The sequence below is a fragment of the Epinephelus moara genome, chromosome 3, assembly GCF_006386435.1.
Source record: "Epinephelus moara isolate mb chromosome 3, YSFRI_EMoa_1.0, whole genome shotgun sequence".
NCBI lineage: Eukaryota > Metazoa > Chordata > Actinopteri > Perciformes > Serranidae > Epinephelus > Epinephelus moara.
In genome coordinates this window covers 36,934,609-36,952,547 of record NC_065508.1, presented here as the reverse complement: position 1 = coordinate 36,952,547, position 17,939 = coordinate 36,934,609, and the positions used below count along the sequence as shown (strand labels likewise).

General features: G+C 39.3%; 1 protein-coding gene across 4 annotated transcripts in view; it reads left to right on the top strand.

Annotated features, from left to right (window-relative positions):
* pknox2 (pbx/knotted 1 homeobox 2) overlaps window positions 1-17,939 on the top strand; it is a 165,246-nt gene that overhangs the window by 127,669 nt on the left and 19,638 nt on the right. For 2 of the 4 annotated variants that reach the window (XM_050035804.1, XM_050035779.1), the window contains exons 6-11: window positions 2,819-3,004; window positions 3,186-3,321; window positions 5,789-5,886; window positions 12,889-13,008; window positions 13,285-13,361; window positions 16,556-16,728. The exons of the other annotated variants lie outside the window; for them this stretch is intronic. In XM_050035804.1, the coding sequence (XP_049891761.1) occupies window positions 2,819-3,004; window positions 3,186-3,321; window positions 5,789-5,886; window positions 12,889-13,008; window positions 13,285-13,361; window positions 16,556-16,728 (790 nt within the window). The remainder of the gene's footprint in view (window positions 1-2,818; window positions 3,005-3,185; window positions 3,322-5,788; window positions 5,887-12,888; window positions 13,009-13,284; window positions 13,362-16,555; window positions 16,729-17,939) is intronic. 4 annotated transcript variants of the gene reach the window in all.

Below are 17,939 nucleotides of genomic sequence, written 5' to 3'. Positions count from 1 at the left end.
AAACTCTCATTACACCTTCGCGCGGCGCATTTAAGGGCGAGGAGAGGGGCTCATTTGATTGGTGTGATGTGTGTAAAACCCACTCCACGCCTTCTCTCCTCCCTCTTTCCGACTTGCGCCGGTAGGAGGGACGGAGGTGGGAAAGAGGAGTAGCTGCGCCAGGGCGCACGGTGTGCCAAATTTACAAAATCCACCTGGCCATACCCAGTTGGCGAAGCGCAGGTGCGCTGCGCCCCCGCCTCGCCCGGTCTGCGAAACTAGAGCCCTTAATCTCCATTTGCAGTGTTATAATTGGCGTATGGCTTTGTTCGGGGGCCCCTCTGCCTTTCCTCAGGCTTACACAAAAAGCCTCTTCCACGCACCTACGTGGAAAGCATAAGGCGCAGAGAGCACACCTCTCCACCCCTCTGCGTGCCTATGTAGAAAGCCTAAGGTGGAGAGAGCACACCTCTCCGCCCTTCCATGGGCCTGCGTGGAAAGTCATAAGGCAGAGAGAGCACACCAGAGTGAAGGATGAAAGGATTACACTCTGCCTGTATACTTGTTATCTATATGCATCTCTGGAATAAATATTAAAAGTGGATGTCACTCACTCCCTGCTCATCAATAAAATAAATCACTGCATGTTACTTCCTCCTGTCTCATCTCACCCTTAAAAAACTGACTGTAAACATCTTACCTCACTTGTTTTACATGTACTGTCTTGACATACTTTGGGTAAGTATCTAATAATTTTTAGACCACATGAAAAATCACACTGCTATCCATAGTCAAATTCAGGTTTTTTTAAAAATGTAAATTGTTAACATTTTGTATTTTCAGTGTTTTCCATTTTAAATATTTTTTTATACTGTGTACATATCTTTGAACATCAACTTGTTTTGAGTTCATAGATACCAAATACTTGATTGTGCTCGTTGAAGTGTTTGAGATACAGCTATTTTCTTAACATACTATTTTTAGTCTTTGGGAACATTGGACTACTGTTTTTCTAAAATATATTTGTAATAGTATCATGTTGTCAAAAACAAATTTTAGAATGATCAGAAAATGCATATATTTTAAGAAAACATTTGATTGATTTTCAATGTTTCCTTAGGTTTGTGCTAAGGCAAGCCAAGAGAACACTTCCACCAAAGGAAATTCTAAATTTCAGTTGCGGGCACAAATGGTGTGACCAAATGTGTGTTTAAGTACAGTGAGGGCGGTTGTAGGTGATTATCTATGCATCTGTATATTTCGAACAACCTTTTATCCAGTCATCTGGGCCCATGTGGTTGCATTTGGGTTTCCCACATTGAGTTAAGGGTTAACCAAATACCATAAAAGGATCCTCTGAATTTGTATCCTAAAGGACCAATCCACCAATTGTGCACATGACATCCACAGTTGTATAATGTCTTCTGTGGCTCTGAACGGAGCTTTCTTGTTTTTAAATCTTGAATCTTACTATTTTAAACCAAACAACCTTCAATACAAATTTGGAGGTGTCGGGTTTGAAAGAAGTGACCATTTGGGACGCAGAAGAGAATGGTTTTAGAATGGTTTTAATGTTTGTTTGTTCTTTTGGATAGAGATGGACAAGGATAGTAATATCATTTGGGCAGTCCATCCATCACTTTGGTCCAGACTGAAATATCTCAATTTCTATTCCATTAAATTTGGTACAGACATTTGTGGTGTCCAAAAGATGATTCCCACTTACTTTTTTCTCTAGCACCACTAACTTGGGTGAAATGCCTTGACAGCTATTAGGTGGATTGACATAAAATTTGGTACTGATATTCATGGTTCCCAGAAGCTGAATCCCAATCAGTCTGATGCCCCCTGACTTTTTATCCAACAAGGCCAGGAGGTCAAATATTCACTTGGCCCAATACTTTGGTTTATGATGGAATACCATAGACTTTAAAAATAATGGACGTAACTATTGTGACGACACCCATTGGTTTGTGGACTCTTGTTTTGAAGCCTGGAGTTTAGCAATTACGCCTGTGCCATCTTGTTTTGTTTGGAGCCAGAAGCCACCATATTTGGGCTAGAGCGAGGAGTAGGTCCGATTGAGGGGCCAAGGACATTATTGTCAGACAGCCTGTTACTGTAAGCGGCCTTCCCTTAATTATGCGTACCTTTAAGTCTTAATAAAATGTGAAGGGCTGAGTTGTATAAAAGTTACCCCAAACATGTTTATTTCTGGTGTGAAGTTGGGCATTTTAACATGGGGATCCTGGAGCCAAACTCAAGTGGCCATTCAAAGAACTGCAGTTTTTGGCTCTACCATGTTGGCTTCAGTTTTCAGCAGCAGGGATTACCACTTGCCAAATACCTGCAGAAAAAACTAATTCCCATCAGCCTAAGCTGTTCTTTGTGTTTAGTGCTAATAATCACATGTTTCTATGTGTAATAGCACTAACTGAGATGGTTAACATTGTAAACATCATTTGCTACTTGAATATCAATATATTAAGATTGTGATTGTGAGCATTTAGGTAGCATTTAGCTCAAAGCAGCACTATGCTTCACAGAGCCCCACAGAGCTGTTAGCAGCTGTAAGCTGTAAACTGGTGGACTTGTTCCCTTTTTAACACCTTAAAACTTACATTAAAGCTATTCTTGAATGTTTGGGGAAAAAACAGGGCTCACTTAAGGCTGTTTGGTAAATTTTAACAAATGTTTCCTCCTAGAAATCCCCTAAACTGTGCAGAAAAATAAATCAAGAGTGTTTAAAGAAAAAAAAAAAAAAAGAGGATTAAAGTGATTTAATTTTGTAGTATGATGTGAAGGTGATCTGTTTATGGTTTGTCTCTGTTTCCTTCAGATGGTAAAGGCCATTCAGGTGTTGCGAATCCACCTATTAGAGCTAGAGAAAGTCAATGAGCTCTGTAAAGATTTCTGCAACCGCTACATCACCTGCCTCAAAACCAAGATGCACAGTGACAACCTCCTCCGTAACGACCTCGGAGGACCCTATTCTCCATCACACACCAGTCTCAACATGCAGCAGGTCAGTCTCGGACTCTGTGGATCTCACAGTTCCTTCATGGTATCTTTCTCTGAGTAGCACTTCCCAAGATACACTTTGTCATTTATCGCCAGGCACATTTTGCTATTGAGAATCTTTCAGTCACAAATAGTAGAGCTATCTCTTCACATTTGCTCACTAGTGTCTCTCTGTGATCCCCCAGGAACTAATTCAGACCTCCTCTCCATCCATGACCTCTGTCTCCAGCTCTGTTAACCCTTCAGGGATTGTGGTGCCCGCCGGGGGTCTGCAACAGGGCAATGTCGCCATGACTACCATCAACTCTCAAGTGGTATCGGGTAAGCAAGTGATCACACATTAACATTCAAACAGTGGGACCATGACACATACACATGCAATATTCATTTCTTATTTTCATTTTAGTAGTGCAATACCACATTTAGTGTAGGTAGGGATTTTTCAAACTATTGAATTTCTTTGACTTACTCCTTATAGTAAAATCCCCTAATAATATCTATGGGACTTGGATTGGATCAGGTTGTTCTGGTCAGACAAGCAGACGGTGGAGCTTCCAAATACTTTCCACAGCCATATTATAAATTTTCAAGTTTCCAAGGTCACACTTTACACCTATTTTTGCATAGCTCCATTATTATCAGTAAATGGAAATACATTATGTCTAAAATCCCATTTTCATTAATTTTTTTCATTTTATAGTTGCATTTTTCAGCACTGAACTGTAGTACTGTCTGAATGCATGTTGGAAATACAGTGACATTATGATATCCAAAATGTATTGGAAATAATAGAGATTCATGCTGTCATTTTCAGGGGAAAAAGACAGAATAGGAAGATTATGTTTATCTTTTATGAAATTATGTTTGATACTTTAAGTTTCAGAGTGAAGACCATGGATGTATAAAGAAAACTGTATACAGCATTAGGGGCAGGACTTTGTTCATTCCTATGAAAGTTGCTCAGCGGTGCATGAAGCCAAAATAACCCCAATAATTGGCGTTGCCTCCACATTCACTGGGCCTAAGAGCAAGCGCACAAGAGACTTTGGCCAGAAGAGTGGCTAACTTCTGGTTTAGCCCTCCGCTAACTTGAATGGGGATGAAGTGATTTAATCATGCAACTCTTCTAGTTTTCCCAAATGTTATCAGACCAAGTGGATCAAATCTTGATAGTGAAACAGGTCATTTTGTGGGGGTAGTGATGCACAGAAAAATTAATCCACTGATCTACAGATGTGGAAAGAAGTCTTTTTGGGCCCAATGGCATCATGTTACAGACTCAGATGTTGTTATTCCTCTGTTTGGCCACTATGGAAATTGTCTTCAAAGCCTGTTGCACTTCCTGACAGACATTATACAGTGATATGCAGTTACATTTGGTACTAGATGGTAAATGGTAACTACCAGTTAGTTGTGTGCATATAGCTTACTTTGCTGAAGTTTTAATTCATTGATATACAATACTGAGTTGCTCCTCTGGGTCTTAACTGGTTTCTTACTGTACTAGTAATAGTTTTCAGTGGAGGGGCCTCTTCTATTATGCTGCCACTTGGGCACATTTTGCTGAGATTTGACATTAAAATTCAACTCTACGCTGAAGACACACAGCTGTATGTTAGACTTGGTGACACAGCTGAAGTAACACTAGCTAGTTCACACTGCTGCAACTTTTCTGTGCAACGTTCTAAAATGGTTTCGTCTTGTCTCTAATCTTTGGTCTGAACTGGGCTTCAGAGATTTTGAGACAGTATTCTATGCTTTCCTTCATTTTAGTTCAGACTACTGCATATCCCTTTATTCAGGTCTTAGCCAGAAGACAATAATTGCTTGCTCCAGCTTATCCAAAGTGCTACTGCCCGGCTCAAATACCTTCTTTTTGATTCTAATTTATTCAATACAATATTTTCTATCATTTGGGTTATTTGTTTTTATTCATATTCTTTTTTCTGCCTTGTTATTTTGTTGAATTTTACAATTTTTTTCTTTCTTTTTATTTTTCTTAATATAAGGCTCTTTGTAACCACATTTAGGAAAGTGATTTACAAAATAAATAAATGTTATTATTATTATTATTATCAGAATAAATATTCTTCAGAAGACTTGTGATGAAATTAAATTTGAAATGACAAGCTGACATTCAAGGCATGGAGCATTAGAAGTAGTTTACCACTACGCCACCTGAGTATTTAATAATCCATACAGGCAAATACATGTGAGGGTATTATTCAGAATAATCTGTATGGTTAGCTTGTTTTTGATTTCAACCATGTCACAAGCATAAAGAGTATACACCATTGTGCAAGTGTAACTTTTCAGTGCTACTATTTTAATGTTGTCTTTCAGTATTTATCTGTGGTAAGTGAGTTTTGTGTCTGTGTATCAGAGAGCCATGATAGTATCGTTCACAGGGCGCTTTGCGGATAGTTTCTTATAATGTCAAGCCTGTACAGTGAAATGTTAATCCTGCCCTCTGGAAATCCCTTTTAACCCAAAATAAATCAATATCTGCCTTTGATCACTACACACAGAAGAGCTCAAACAGACTGTGATAAGAGTGTCTTGATCAAGACTAATTACGCCAGAAGCAAAACACACTCCCTTCTTCTATTTTTTTCTTGGGTTAAAGGACATTAACGCACCTTGAATTTAATCATTTTGTCTCTTGTTTGCCTTGTTTTTGTTTGCGGGGCTGACAAGAAGTTAATAAGGCTCTGGTGGTAGTGGGAGATGTGGCTGCCAGTAGCTGCTGAAGCCACTTGATACTCATGACGGCAAATTATCCCCTCAGGTGGGACCCTGTACCAGCCAGTTGCCATGGTGACATCGCAAGGGCAAGTGTTAACGCAGGCGCTGCCGCCGGGAACCATCCAGATCCAAAACTCACAGGTAAAGCCGTCTGACCGACGACGCTTTGGCTGACACCTTCTCTTCCCTCCCTGTGCCCTCACCACCAGCTCTCAATTTGTTATTATTAAAAGGGGCCTCTTTACACCTCGCAGAATCCCCCCTGGGTGCCTTTTCATTGTCTCTGTCTGAACACAGCCCCCCCGCTGACAGACAAAATGGAAATAGTTTATTCCCATGATGTTTAGGGCACTTAGATGATCCTGTCAGGTTCTGCTGTGAAGGAAAGTCACGTAAGGACATGCACTCAACTTCATTTATACTGTGTACTGTAGATTAAATACTTGTCATGATGTGATTTACTCAGGTGCAGGAAATAACACTCAGAGTCAGTACACAACATTTTCACTCAACCTTTTGACAAAATTGGTCTTTGTAAGGTGCCGCACACATTGAGAAGAGAGAGTAAAGTATTGTGAAATTATTATGGACAGGAAATATGATGACCACAAATGTTTTATCTCCTTTCCATGAAAGGCTTTAGAACAGTCTAACCCACGTGGATGCCTGGAATTGGATTTTTTATGACACAAGGACACATTTGTGGTTTTAATATTTCCTTTTTTCCACCTCAAAGGCTTCTGCAGTTATTTCAGGATATTTGGGACATACACTGTATCCTTTGTCTTTGAATGTTTGGTTGTTGCAGAGATGAATGAGCCTCATGCCCAGTCTTAGTAATCAATTACACATTTAGGTGAAAGCTACATGATTCAAAAAAAGAGGCCGTAACAATTTTACTTTAAGAGTATTGATTTAAACATTAGTAATGGCAAGGGACAAAACATCATCTAGAATATTCGGGATAAAGGCTGTTGTCAGCAGCTAAGTAAAGCTGTTCACAGTTAATGATTCACCTCAGTTAGCTGAGCAGCATGGTTGAAGGCCAAAAGCACTGACAACTAAGAGCTGCACTGGTTTCCCTTAAGTTGTGCTTTTACTTTTCTTCTGTAAGAAAAACACTGTTTAGCCTCATGTGTTAATACAGCACACTTTCTTTAAAAAAATATTCACTCATCATGTTTAATCTCTGAATGATGAGTCAGAGTTGATTTGACACTTGTTTACTCGTACTAATTTAGCTGAGTTCCACTCATAGCATGTCATCACTGCTGAATATAGAGTTGAACCATAACATCTTAAAAAGCTTTGGAATAGGGCGTTCTCTTCTATAAATATCATAAAACAAAACAACAAAGGCAACTTCATTGAACATTCTGTAGGTATGATACAGTGTTTGTTGCCTTTGTGTGTCTCTGGAAAGCAATAAACCATCAGAAAGATAATTCTAGTGCTTTTCAAAAGTGTAATTGTTAAGTTAAAAGTTAATCTAGGAGAGAAACGTTGGCATCAATGACTTGACTTTCTTTTTGTGTCATCTACCGTCACAGACGTTTATCTGTTCAGAAGGAGAAGGTCTAGGAGTACTGAGAGTAGAAGCCCTCCTCTCAAAGTAGACACCATCAGAGCCCTTGTTAGGTGTGCTCACAAGACAAATGTCTTTGTTTTGCTTTGTACAACGGGTGCACAAGGAATCTGACCTGGATAATTGGTGCTGACTCTTAAGAAGACAGACACAATGCAGGACTGAGATGCCAGACTCAGAAAAAATAAAATAAATAGGCCAACAAATGTAAAGCAGACAAAACTATCTATATGAACATAAAAAAACCACAAGAAGTCAATTTCCACGTAAAGGGTCTGTCAGTGGCAGTAGCACTGTAGCACTGCATGTAAGGTATACTACACAGGAATTGTCAGTTACTGTTTTTAAACCATATCACCAGCAAAAGTGAAAATGAAAGCCAACCCCAGATTGGCATTTTGTCTCGCTATTTTTGCGTTGTGTTTTTTTTTTTTTTTTTTTTTTTTTTGTCATTGTCTGCAATTTTCCTAGCTTCCTCTTGGATGCGCAATGCTTACGGTCTGGCCCCTGATTGCTACCTTTTTTTATTAAGTCTCAATTTCACCTGTGCCCTAAAATAAGAAAATCCAGGCAGGGGGAGGAGTCGCTGCAGATAAATACACCACCACACACTTACCGATTTAGAGATGACTTTTGAGTCTATACATTGTTTTTGGGCATGGTATACCTTTAATGTAGTTGGCGCAGTGGCGTCGTTAAGCCTGGGCGTCTGAGGCTTCAGCCCTGAGTGTTTTATAAATAGCCTCAAATCTAAAGGCTTTGTAAGTGTTTTTTAACCCAAGAACAGGCCTAATACTAACAAAGGTGCCCCAGGTCTAATTATCTGTCATTCCATTCATACTTACAAATGATAAACTCAAGTTAACTTCAAACATAAATACATAACATTTAACTTTTTTTTTTTTTTCCAAATGCAGTCAATACAATTTTAAAGAAAGTAGTTGTAAAGTATTCTGTTTCTACTCAATATTAATTACTACCTACTAATATTATTAACATAGCAATTCATAATGAATCTGGAAAATAAAAAAAAGTTTTTATTGGTAAATAAGATGCCAGAGTGCATAAAAAGCATCAAAATAGAGCTTGTTCATAAAAAGAAACAAAAGAAAAGAAAAAAAAGCACCACTGTCCTCAAATTCTAGAAACGCCCGTGGTAGTTAGTATCATTAGCATAAGCATTCATTCACTTATGTTTACTACAAACATAAAGTACAACTCATTCATAGCAAGTGTCAGTTGTGCATATGAAATGACCCAATTAACATGTTTGCATGTGTACATGCTCTTTAGCAGGGTCTGTGGTGTAAAGATTACATTTTTATACACAAGAGCACAACCGATTGACAATGCACTTTTAAAATATACAACAGAAGAAAGAAAAACAGTTGAAACCCATATTCCTTTTACATTTAATGCTGCTCTTCAGAGGTGGAGTCTATGTGTGATACCAGGCAAAAAATGAACCTACTAGTTTTTGAACCACAAAACCACAATCTGAGTGGGTGGGTAATTAGAATTCAGAATAACAGATAAAAATGTAGTCAGAATTTTAGGATTTGATTTTATATTCACTGCCCTTTTTTATAGACATTCCAAACATATGCATGACTCAGTAAAGCACCAGGCCACACAGATTTAATGTCTCACTGGTGAGGCCAGTCTTTGTCTGGCCTCGATAGTCTCAACACTTGCCTATAGATATAAATAAAAACTGGGAGCAGGGGATTTCACAATGTGATCCATGTGCAGCAGCAGTGGCCTGAAGAGCGGCTCAGTTTCAGGCAGGTAATTCTGTGCTTGACAGTCAGAGGAGGCCTCGGTGAATAGCCGCGACCCAGCTGAGGCAGAGTGCTACATGTGGGCTGGGAATTGAACACAGCCCCGTTGCTACTTTGCCGACAAGCCCCGAGTAATCACACTCTCGAGCTCGGTGCCGCCAATTAATTCAACCTTGCTTTCCCCCGCAACCCACGCACTCCCAGGGCTGAGGGGGTATAAGAGGAGGGTTATCCACGTGACACCCAGCTGCAACTGTAATGACTCTTGTTTCGTGCGGGGAGTATGAGGGGGGATGTTAGTGTGTGTGAATGTGTATTTATGGGCCTTGTGTGGGTTAAGGGTGGGTTCTGCATGGCTGTGAGTGCATATAGGTTTGTCTGTTATTTATCTTCAAGACAGCCACTATTCTTTTCTCTACTACACTCTGCATAAAATTAATCAATTTCTTTCTTTCGCAGACCTGTGTTTTTTATTTATTCATGCATTTTGTTCTACATGCTTATGCATATGAAATTTTCATACAGTATGCTCCTCTCTGAAGTGTTGCAGCCTTCACAAATGGGCACCTCATTCAAGGAAATCATAAAAAAACCTCAAAGTCGCTGGTGCTGCTTGGCACAATTATAGTGACGGATTAAAAAGATTTATTTCATATTATACATCACGTTTATGAATATGCGGGCAGTAGAAGATAGTGTGTGATGTGATTCAATGTGTGTACATCTTTATTTAGAGTATGAATGATAGCTTTTTGCAGATAGTGTCAAAGAGGGTTTGGTAACAGTCGCTATTGAGGACTCATTGTGTTTCATATTATCTGCCTCAGAGCACACATACACATTTATCTCTACAGTGACATGAACGCATACACTTTTTTTTTCCATTCAGGAGGACTCTGGAGCTACCTTTAACCATAACCAATGCATGTCTAACTAAGACCCATACACCAACATCCTAAAATGAATCTAAAACTTTAAGGGTTTACCATGTGAGCACCAGCATTTCGTTTCCAGATGGGTGGTGAGTCCCCACATACATGTGTGGATAGATTTTACTACACACATAAGAAATATGGGCTATTTTGCTGAAATTACAAAGGCATCACATTAACAGGCATTCAAAGATCAGTCTAGGGACATTATATATTTTTGTTATTGTCAACAAATCCCACAAAGAGACCAAAAAACCAACAATGAATTACCCCATCTCTCAATACTTAACTCTGTTTCTAGCACTGAGCCCCGATCCCATTGGTTCCTACTGAAGACATACATCTTTAATGGCTCACAAATGTATAGTTTAATTTTAAAAAAGGCTCAGTAATTTCCTGAAACAACTGGCCTCTATAGTTTTTGTCAAACATCATTCAAACAGAAGCAACTAGTCAATGTTTTGGGAACTGTATTTGGTGGATAAATACACATTGGCTGCTCTAGTGCAGAGTTCTTCAATGTTTTTTCAGGCCAAGGACCCCTTAGCTGAAAGAGGATGAAGCCTAGTTCACATTACATGATTTTCACCCTGATTTTGCGTCGCGGAGACTATTGTAATCTTTTGAGTGTTCATACCTGGCGACGTGTGTTTCTGTCAGTGGGAGTCTCGCCAACTGCGTTACGACCTGTGTGTGCACACCACAAGATTTCTCCACCGAGCCTTCGCCAACAGAGCCCCAGATAACGCGGTGACGTCACCAAACTTGGAGATGACACATCGTAAAGGCATGGATATTCTTCCCAGTGTTGGTTCAGATCTGCCTCCAGGGCCGGGTCCAAACACAGCGCTTTCCCCGTAATCCTGTGGACACCGCCATTGTTGTTGTTGCTTGCCGGCTTGCTTGTCCTCCTCACATTTCTTCCGTCCTCCTGCGTGCTGACGTGGGACGTATCCCGCCTCTCATTGGCTGATGCTCTTCGTCAGTCGTGTCACACTTCTCCAGTTTTCTAGCATGCCAGATATCCAGTCCCAGTCACAGACGAGGGGGTGACTTGCTCGTAGGCTTGTTCACACGAGGACTCGTCGTGGCAGACTATCTGCCGACTCACCTCCGACCCAAGGTGGCTCTCAAGATCCTCTGCGACGTCAAAATCATGGTGAAAATCGTGTAATGTGAACTAGGCTTAGGTCAGCAGCAGTTGTAGCATGGCTAGGTGTGTTAGCCTCAGCCTCTGCACTTTCGTGGACAGTGTTGTCAGAGTCTCTTGCTTGAAAAAATTACAAACAATCCATTGTAGCAATTATACAGCTAATTGGCCCATATGTGGAAAAAACAAACAAACGACAAAAAAAAAACAAGATGCCACACCGTCATTTAGCGTTAGCTAGCTCACATGATTGCACAGGGATTCATGGGTTCACAGTCAGCCTCATTCAATAAGCTAACTAGTTCACCTTGCCGACATAAGTAGGAGTCGCACAGTGATTTAGCATAAGCTAGCTCCCATGATTGCACAAGAATTTATGTAACAGTTAGCCTGTGATGAATGTTGTGTACTGTAAATTACATTTAATTTATTTATTTATTTAATTTTTTCTATAAATAGGCCAGTTTGTGTTTTCTAAAAAAAAAATATGTTGTATTCATGTTGATGTGTATTATTTTTAAATGTATTATAATTTGGGGAATTATATTATATATATATATATATATATATATAATATATATATTATTATTATTAAACAATAATTTGGCAGTAACTCTGAGGAGCCCAAGGGGGTCACTGAGCCCCTGTCGAAGACCCAGGCTTTCCTAAGTATTTATGGCAGCAAGTTGGTGTGGGTGGGGTTGAGTCACATTATACCTAAGTGTGTGTGTTCATGGTAATGAAGGAACATGAAGTGCAACAGTGTGGCCTACTGATACATTTTAAATAGTTTTTGGTCAACAGTGGGGCTCTGTGGCACAGAGGAAGAAGATATATTAGGCTTTGATACACACAGTATTTGTTAGTAGATGCATTCATTGTTGATTTGGGTTTTATGGGATTTGTTGATAATAAGAAAAATATTACCATGGTGACTTTCTACATTTCTATAGATTTCTCTGTTGCAGTTATGCCCTGCAGCCCAACTCATACCTAGTACATACTCTTGGCTCAAACATCTAAAGCAATTACTAACCTTAACTTAACGTCAACTTTAATCACAAACCCTCGATGACTATCACAAAACTAAATGTCCTCTCAAGAATATTGGACTACAAAGTCAGTCCTCACAGAAACGGCTCAGCCAGACCAAACACATGGACTCACACACATCCATATGTACACGGCAGTCTGTCAAACACTGTCAATACTCTGAGAGCATCTCGTCCTTCACCACTCACACTCCAAACAATAACATCTGAATAATGATTTCTCACTGAACATAGACAGGCTTAGGTCAACATAATGAAACACCAAGCCAAACACAGTCACACTTTGTAGCAGCCCTCCCCTAATTCAGCACCAAACTGTCAAATCCAAACTTTTGACCGAAGACTTGCCTGACCCTCTGCTCCTTAAACGCCACGTCAAAACACCAAATAGACCACTGACCCTCTTGTGTTTCCGCACAGTTGAGAGTGCCGTTTTTTTATATTTTAAGTATCGTTACTCAAATTCAGTTTCCATGGTGACACTTGAGGAGGTGTTTCTGCCCTTGCCACTGAAAAAAAGATAGGTAATTGGTAGTCTCCCTTTGTTTCCGTGGCAACAATAACTAAGCCCTACCATCCGCTCTTTCTTTCCGTCTCTTTTCCTTTCTTCCTTTCTCTTCTCTTCCTGGTGTTTATCCCAAAGGTAAACGTGGACCTGTCATCCCTGTTGGACAGCGAAGACAAGAAGTCCAAGAATAAGAGGGGGGTCCTGCCCAAACATGCCACTAACATCATGCGCTCCTGGCTCTTTCAGCATCTCATGGTGAGGCAGAGTGTGTGTGTGTGTATTCATCTGAAATGTTCATACATGTTGGCCTTTTCATGGCAAGTGTTTAGGTGGCAACTATACGTAGACACAGAAAAGGAACTGATGATATGTAAAGCGTAAACTAGTTGAAGAAGGATATTTACTGAATGGTCAGAGAGTAAAAAATGTGTGCTTTCACATGAGAAGTCAGGATCAATTAGAGAGTGACACACAAATGCTATTAATTAAAAACTGCTTGAAAACTGAGATGTTGTTTCTTCTTGCTTACAGCACCCGTACCCGACAGAAGACGAGAAAAGGCAGATTGCAGCACAAACAAATCTAACCCTTTTGCAAGTGAACAACTGGTAAGATGCTTCTCCTATAAGAAGAACAACAGTCTTCCTGCTGCTCTAGAGCTCTCATGTGCACATGCAGACAGAAATACACTGCTTTCTATGATGGTATATGAACAATGTGTGGAGAAGATGTTTTACTTGAACTTGAATATACCATCACTCCTCAGCACATTACTGGCAAGGTGGCGCCATCTCCTGGTTTTATATATCAAGTACACTGAAGACAAAACTGACTTCCTTCTTTCACGCACTTTCCCTCCTCTTTTATGTATTGCTTTTCTTTTCTTTTGGAAATGGAAGAGATTAGAGTATACTTTTAAAAATAAGATTGAAAGTGCAAAATTTCTTATTCACTAGGAATAAATGTAGAACCCCATTCCAAAGAAGTTGCTGTTAATAAAAACAGAACACAATTATTTGCATTTTTCAACATATATTCAATGAAATACAGCACAAAGACAAGATATTTAATGTTTAAACTGATAAACTTTATTATTTTTTATAAATATGCACTCATTCTGAATTTGATGCCTGCAAAACATTCCAAAATAGTTGGGACAGGGGCATATTTACCGCTCGGTACATTATCATGCACAGTTAAGTGGAGCTATGGTTGTAGCTCAACTAGGCCATTTGATTGGAGTACTCTCCTTGTCCCAGTCTACAATCACAGGAGGGGAATTGATTTATTAAGTATCTCTGATTCTATGACAATAGGTGGTTATATGCCCCCTTTCAGCTTGTTTTGTGGTTAAGCAATTACGTCAAACAATCAACAGACAAGTTAGCTACAGTTAGCTAGTGGCAAACTGGTAACATGGTGGACAACTTTATAGCTCTGTACATTTTGTCCATCCAAAATTGAACAGTTCTGGATGTAGATTTCGCCATGTTGTTACAGGTTTCTTCTTCTGCTATGCATTAAATGCTATTTGACTTCTGGGTCAAAGCCCGGGGCGGAAACTGTGGAGCATGTGCTGAGCGCCTAGGCCAGTTTGGGTGCAATTGACTGTATACATGCAGGAGTAATTCGACTCCCAATTGCATTATCTGGGTGTGTTAGTCTGACTTTGAGAAACTGATTTAGTACAGTTTCAGTTGGACTAACATGTTTACATGTATTTCAAAAGTCTGGTTTTAGTCAGACTAGATGATAAATTGTTTTTTTCTAATGTCATGTAAACATATTGACTGTGTGAAATCACCTCTTCTTTTAACAACACTCAGTAAGCGTTTGGGAACCGAGGACAGTAATCGTTGAAACTTGATGTAAGACTTAAGTTGCTCAACAGTCCGGGGTCTCCATTGTTTTATTTTGCGCTTGCCACTTACCCATGACGCCATGGGCACTAACACACCCCCATACTATCACAGATGCTGGCTTTGAACGTTGAGCTGCTCACAATCTGGATGGTCCGTTTCCTCTTTAGCCTGGACTTCTCAGACCACAGTACACTTTTCCACTTTGTGTCAGCCCATCTCAGATGAGCTCAGGCCCAGAGAGGTTGGCGGTGTTTCTGGATGTTGTCGATATATGGCTTTCATTTTGCATGGTAGAGTCTTAACTTGCATTTGTAGATGCAGCAATGAACTGTGTTTACTGACAGTGGTTTTCCAAAGTGTTCCTGAGCCCATGTAGTAATATCCTTTATACAATCAGGTTGTTTTTTAATGCAGTGCAGCCTGAGGGGTCAAAGGTCACTGGCATTCAATATTGATATTCAGTCTTGCCCCTTATGTGCAGAGATTAAAATCCAGAGAAAAATTTTTGCAGCTCATAATAGTCTTTGTCTTATCATTTGGTGATTATTAATTTCTGATCTGTTTCTCCTAACCTCCTTCTTAGGAGAAATAAGGGAACAAAAGAATAAATCAGCAGAAGTTCTTTTGCTGTGGTCAGAGGCTTCTCAGAGGGTTTCTCATCTCTGAGAATGGATCAAATACATCGTGTTGGGACTTGAGTTTGATCACTGAGACAAATTTGTGAAAATGTTCAACAATGTTCAGACTCAATTATAAGCCAATCAAGTTTTCTCTTGGATCTTACTTTTTTCTCAAGAGCTGCATTTTTTCAGACAAATAAAGATCACTGCCATGAGAGAGGAAAAACAGCATTTTTAGATCTTAAATTATGATCAGGCTGAGACAAGAGGAAGACTATTTCTCAGGAGCTAAATTTAAGAAGTATGAGAAAATGGTCGAATGTTATACTGCGCTCAGTTAAGTCTAGGAGAAATGGGTTAGACAAAGAAGACCTCTTATTTTGAATTTTCCTTTGCACCGAGGATTCTATGTATTTTTGGATGACATTATGTATGTAAATGGTCAGATCTAAAAATTATTTGCAATTTAGCATTGAGAAATGTTTTTCTTAAACTGGACTGTTTGACCACAGTTTTTCACAAAGTGGTTAACCTCAGCTGAGGTTTTCGAGGACGCCCCTTTCAAACCCACTCATGATACTAGTACCTGTTACCAATTACCCTATTTACCTGGGAAATGTTCCAAACAGGTGTTTTTTAAAACATTCCACAATTTTCTCTGTCTTTTTTGGAGTGTGTTGCAGGCATCAAATTCAGAATGAGCATAAATTTACAAAAAAACAATAAAGTGTATCCATTTAAACATGAAATATCTTGTCTTTGTACCAAATTCCATTGAATAAAGGTTACAAAGAATATCAAAGATCATTGCCTACTGTTTTTATTTGTGTTTTACACAGCATCCTAACTTTTTTGGAATCAGGGTTGTAGTAATGTTTTAGAAAACATATTTTAAAAATATATGACAACAATGTTGTTTATATAATTGGCATTTTTTGTGATATATGAGTCACATGACTGATCAGTAAACTATACAGAAACCAGAAACAACCTCACACACCACCCTGATGTAAGTAGTGTAGCTGAAAAGGTTTGGTGAATAATTTTGGATTGAGTTTGTTCGAAACTCACGCTCATCTGGACCTCACTGTGTGTTCAGTCTTAAAGTTAGAAATTGTTATGCATTCATTCTTCCCTAATTTCCCCTGGTGTCCTATTCCAGAAAAGTTTATACACAAAGTTATATAATGATTTTTGATAACCTGTCAACTGTGTTGATTTCACTTCTAAAATGAAACGTCTCTTGATTTGAAAAAAGAAAAATATATCCCTTCCATCACTCCCAACCCCTCAACCCCTGTCCTTTTCTCATCCTCACAGGTTTATCAACGCTCGTCGGCGTATCCTCCAGCCCATGTTGGACGCCAGTAACCCAGACCCTGCTCCTAAAGCGAAGAAGATGAAGTCCCAGCACCGCCCGACACAGCGCTTCTGGCCTGACTCCATTGTGGCAGGAGTTCTGCAGACACACAGATCAGGAAACAACTCAGACAGTATGCCAACACTAACATTTCCCAAGAAATAAAATAGACAAACACAGCCCATGTTTTAAAACTTGTGTATTTAAAATGTCCCCACTAGATGTCACTATTGACTCTTTCCTTGTATTTATGTGGGAGGATGTGAAGGCCAGAGTCAAGAACAAAGAGTATTGAATTAATGTGGGGGGGGGGTCTGCTTTTTTCCTACAGGAATCTTAAATTAGATCTGAATGTGTTTGAACACAGGAGGGGTCCAACTCTCTTGTGAGCAGTTAGATAAAGAAATAGTTTTCAGTCATCCAAGGGAGAACTGTCTAGTTTTTCATGTCGAGTCCCATTTTGGGTTATAGATTTTAGTCATTGTGTGTAATTTGTTATCTGCTATCTCTGTACTGCAGCTGTGGTAAGTAACAACAGACCAGTGTGGAGAACTTCACTGTCATCCTTTAAACTGAACAGTAGTAGGAGTAGTAGTACTAATATGAGGATATTCTTCAGTGTAGTTTTTATTCAGGCAGAGGGGGGAACTTTTGAAAATGAAGCTCTGTTTCTAGGCAATAATACTCTGTAAAAATGTATAGTTAAATTGTTTATTGAGTGTAGGTTCTGCCAAATACATAACTTTACACATTCTGATATAAAATATTATTAGTATATAACTATCATTTTAAATCAAATGCGTCTCCATCATTACTGTCACTGGCACTGAAGTCATCAAAATTGTCCCATTCAGTCATATCTGGGTATATGACTAAATGGGTAAGTATATGGTTGCATACAATCTGAAAAGTATTTAATTACCCAGAGGAAACTGTGTTTGAAGTTTGCTTCAAACACACACACACACACACACACACACACACACACACACACACACACACAAATCTTCCATGGACCACATGATCCCTGAGGACAGATCCTGAATTCCAAATGATTTAAGAGTAGCTGTAAACTGTGAGTCTGGGTCTGTTATCCTTACGGAACTGTGTGTAAGATTTAGGGGGATTTGGTGGCGTCTAGTGGTGAGGACTGCAGATTGCAACCAGCTGAAACTTCTGGGCCTGTATTCACAAAGAATCCTAAGACTAAAAGTAGCACTTAGTGACGTCATTCTAAGAAAAATCTTAGAATTCCTCGAATTCTAAGATTTTTCTTAGAATCTTCCCTTGGTAAGATAAAAGTTATTCACAAAGCATCTTAGGCCTTAAGAGAGCTCCTAAGGT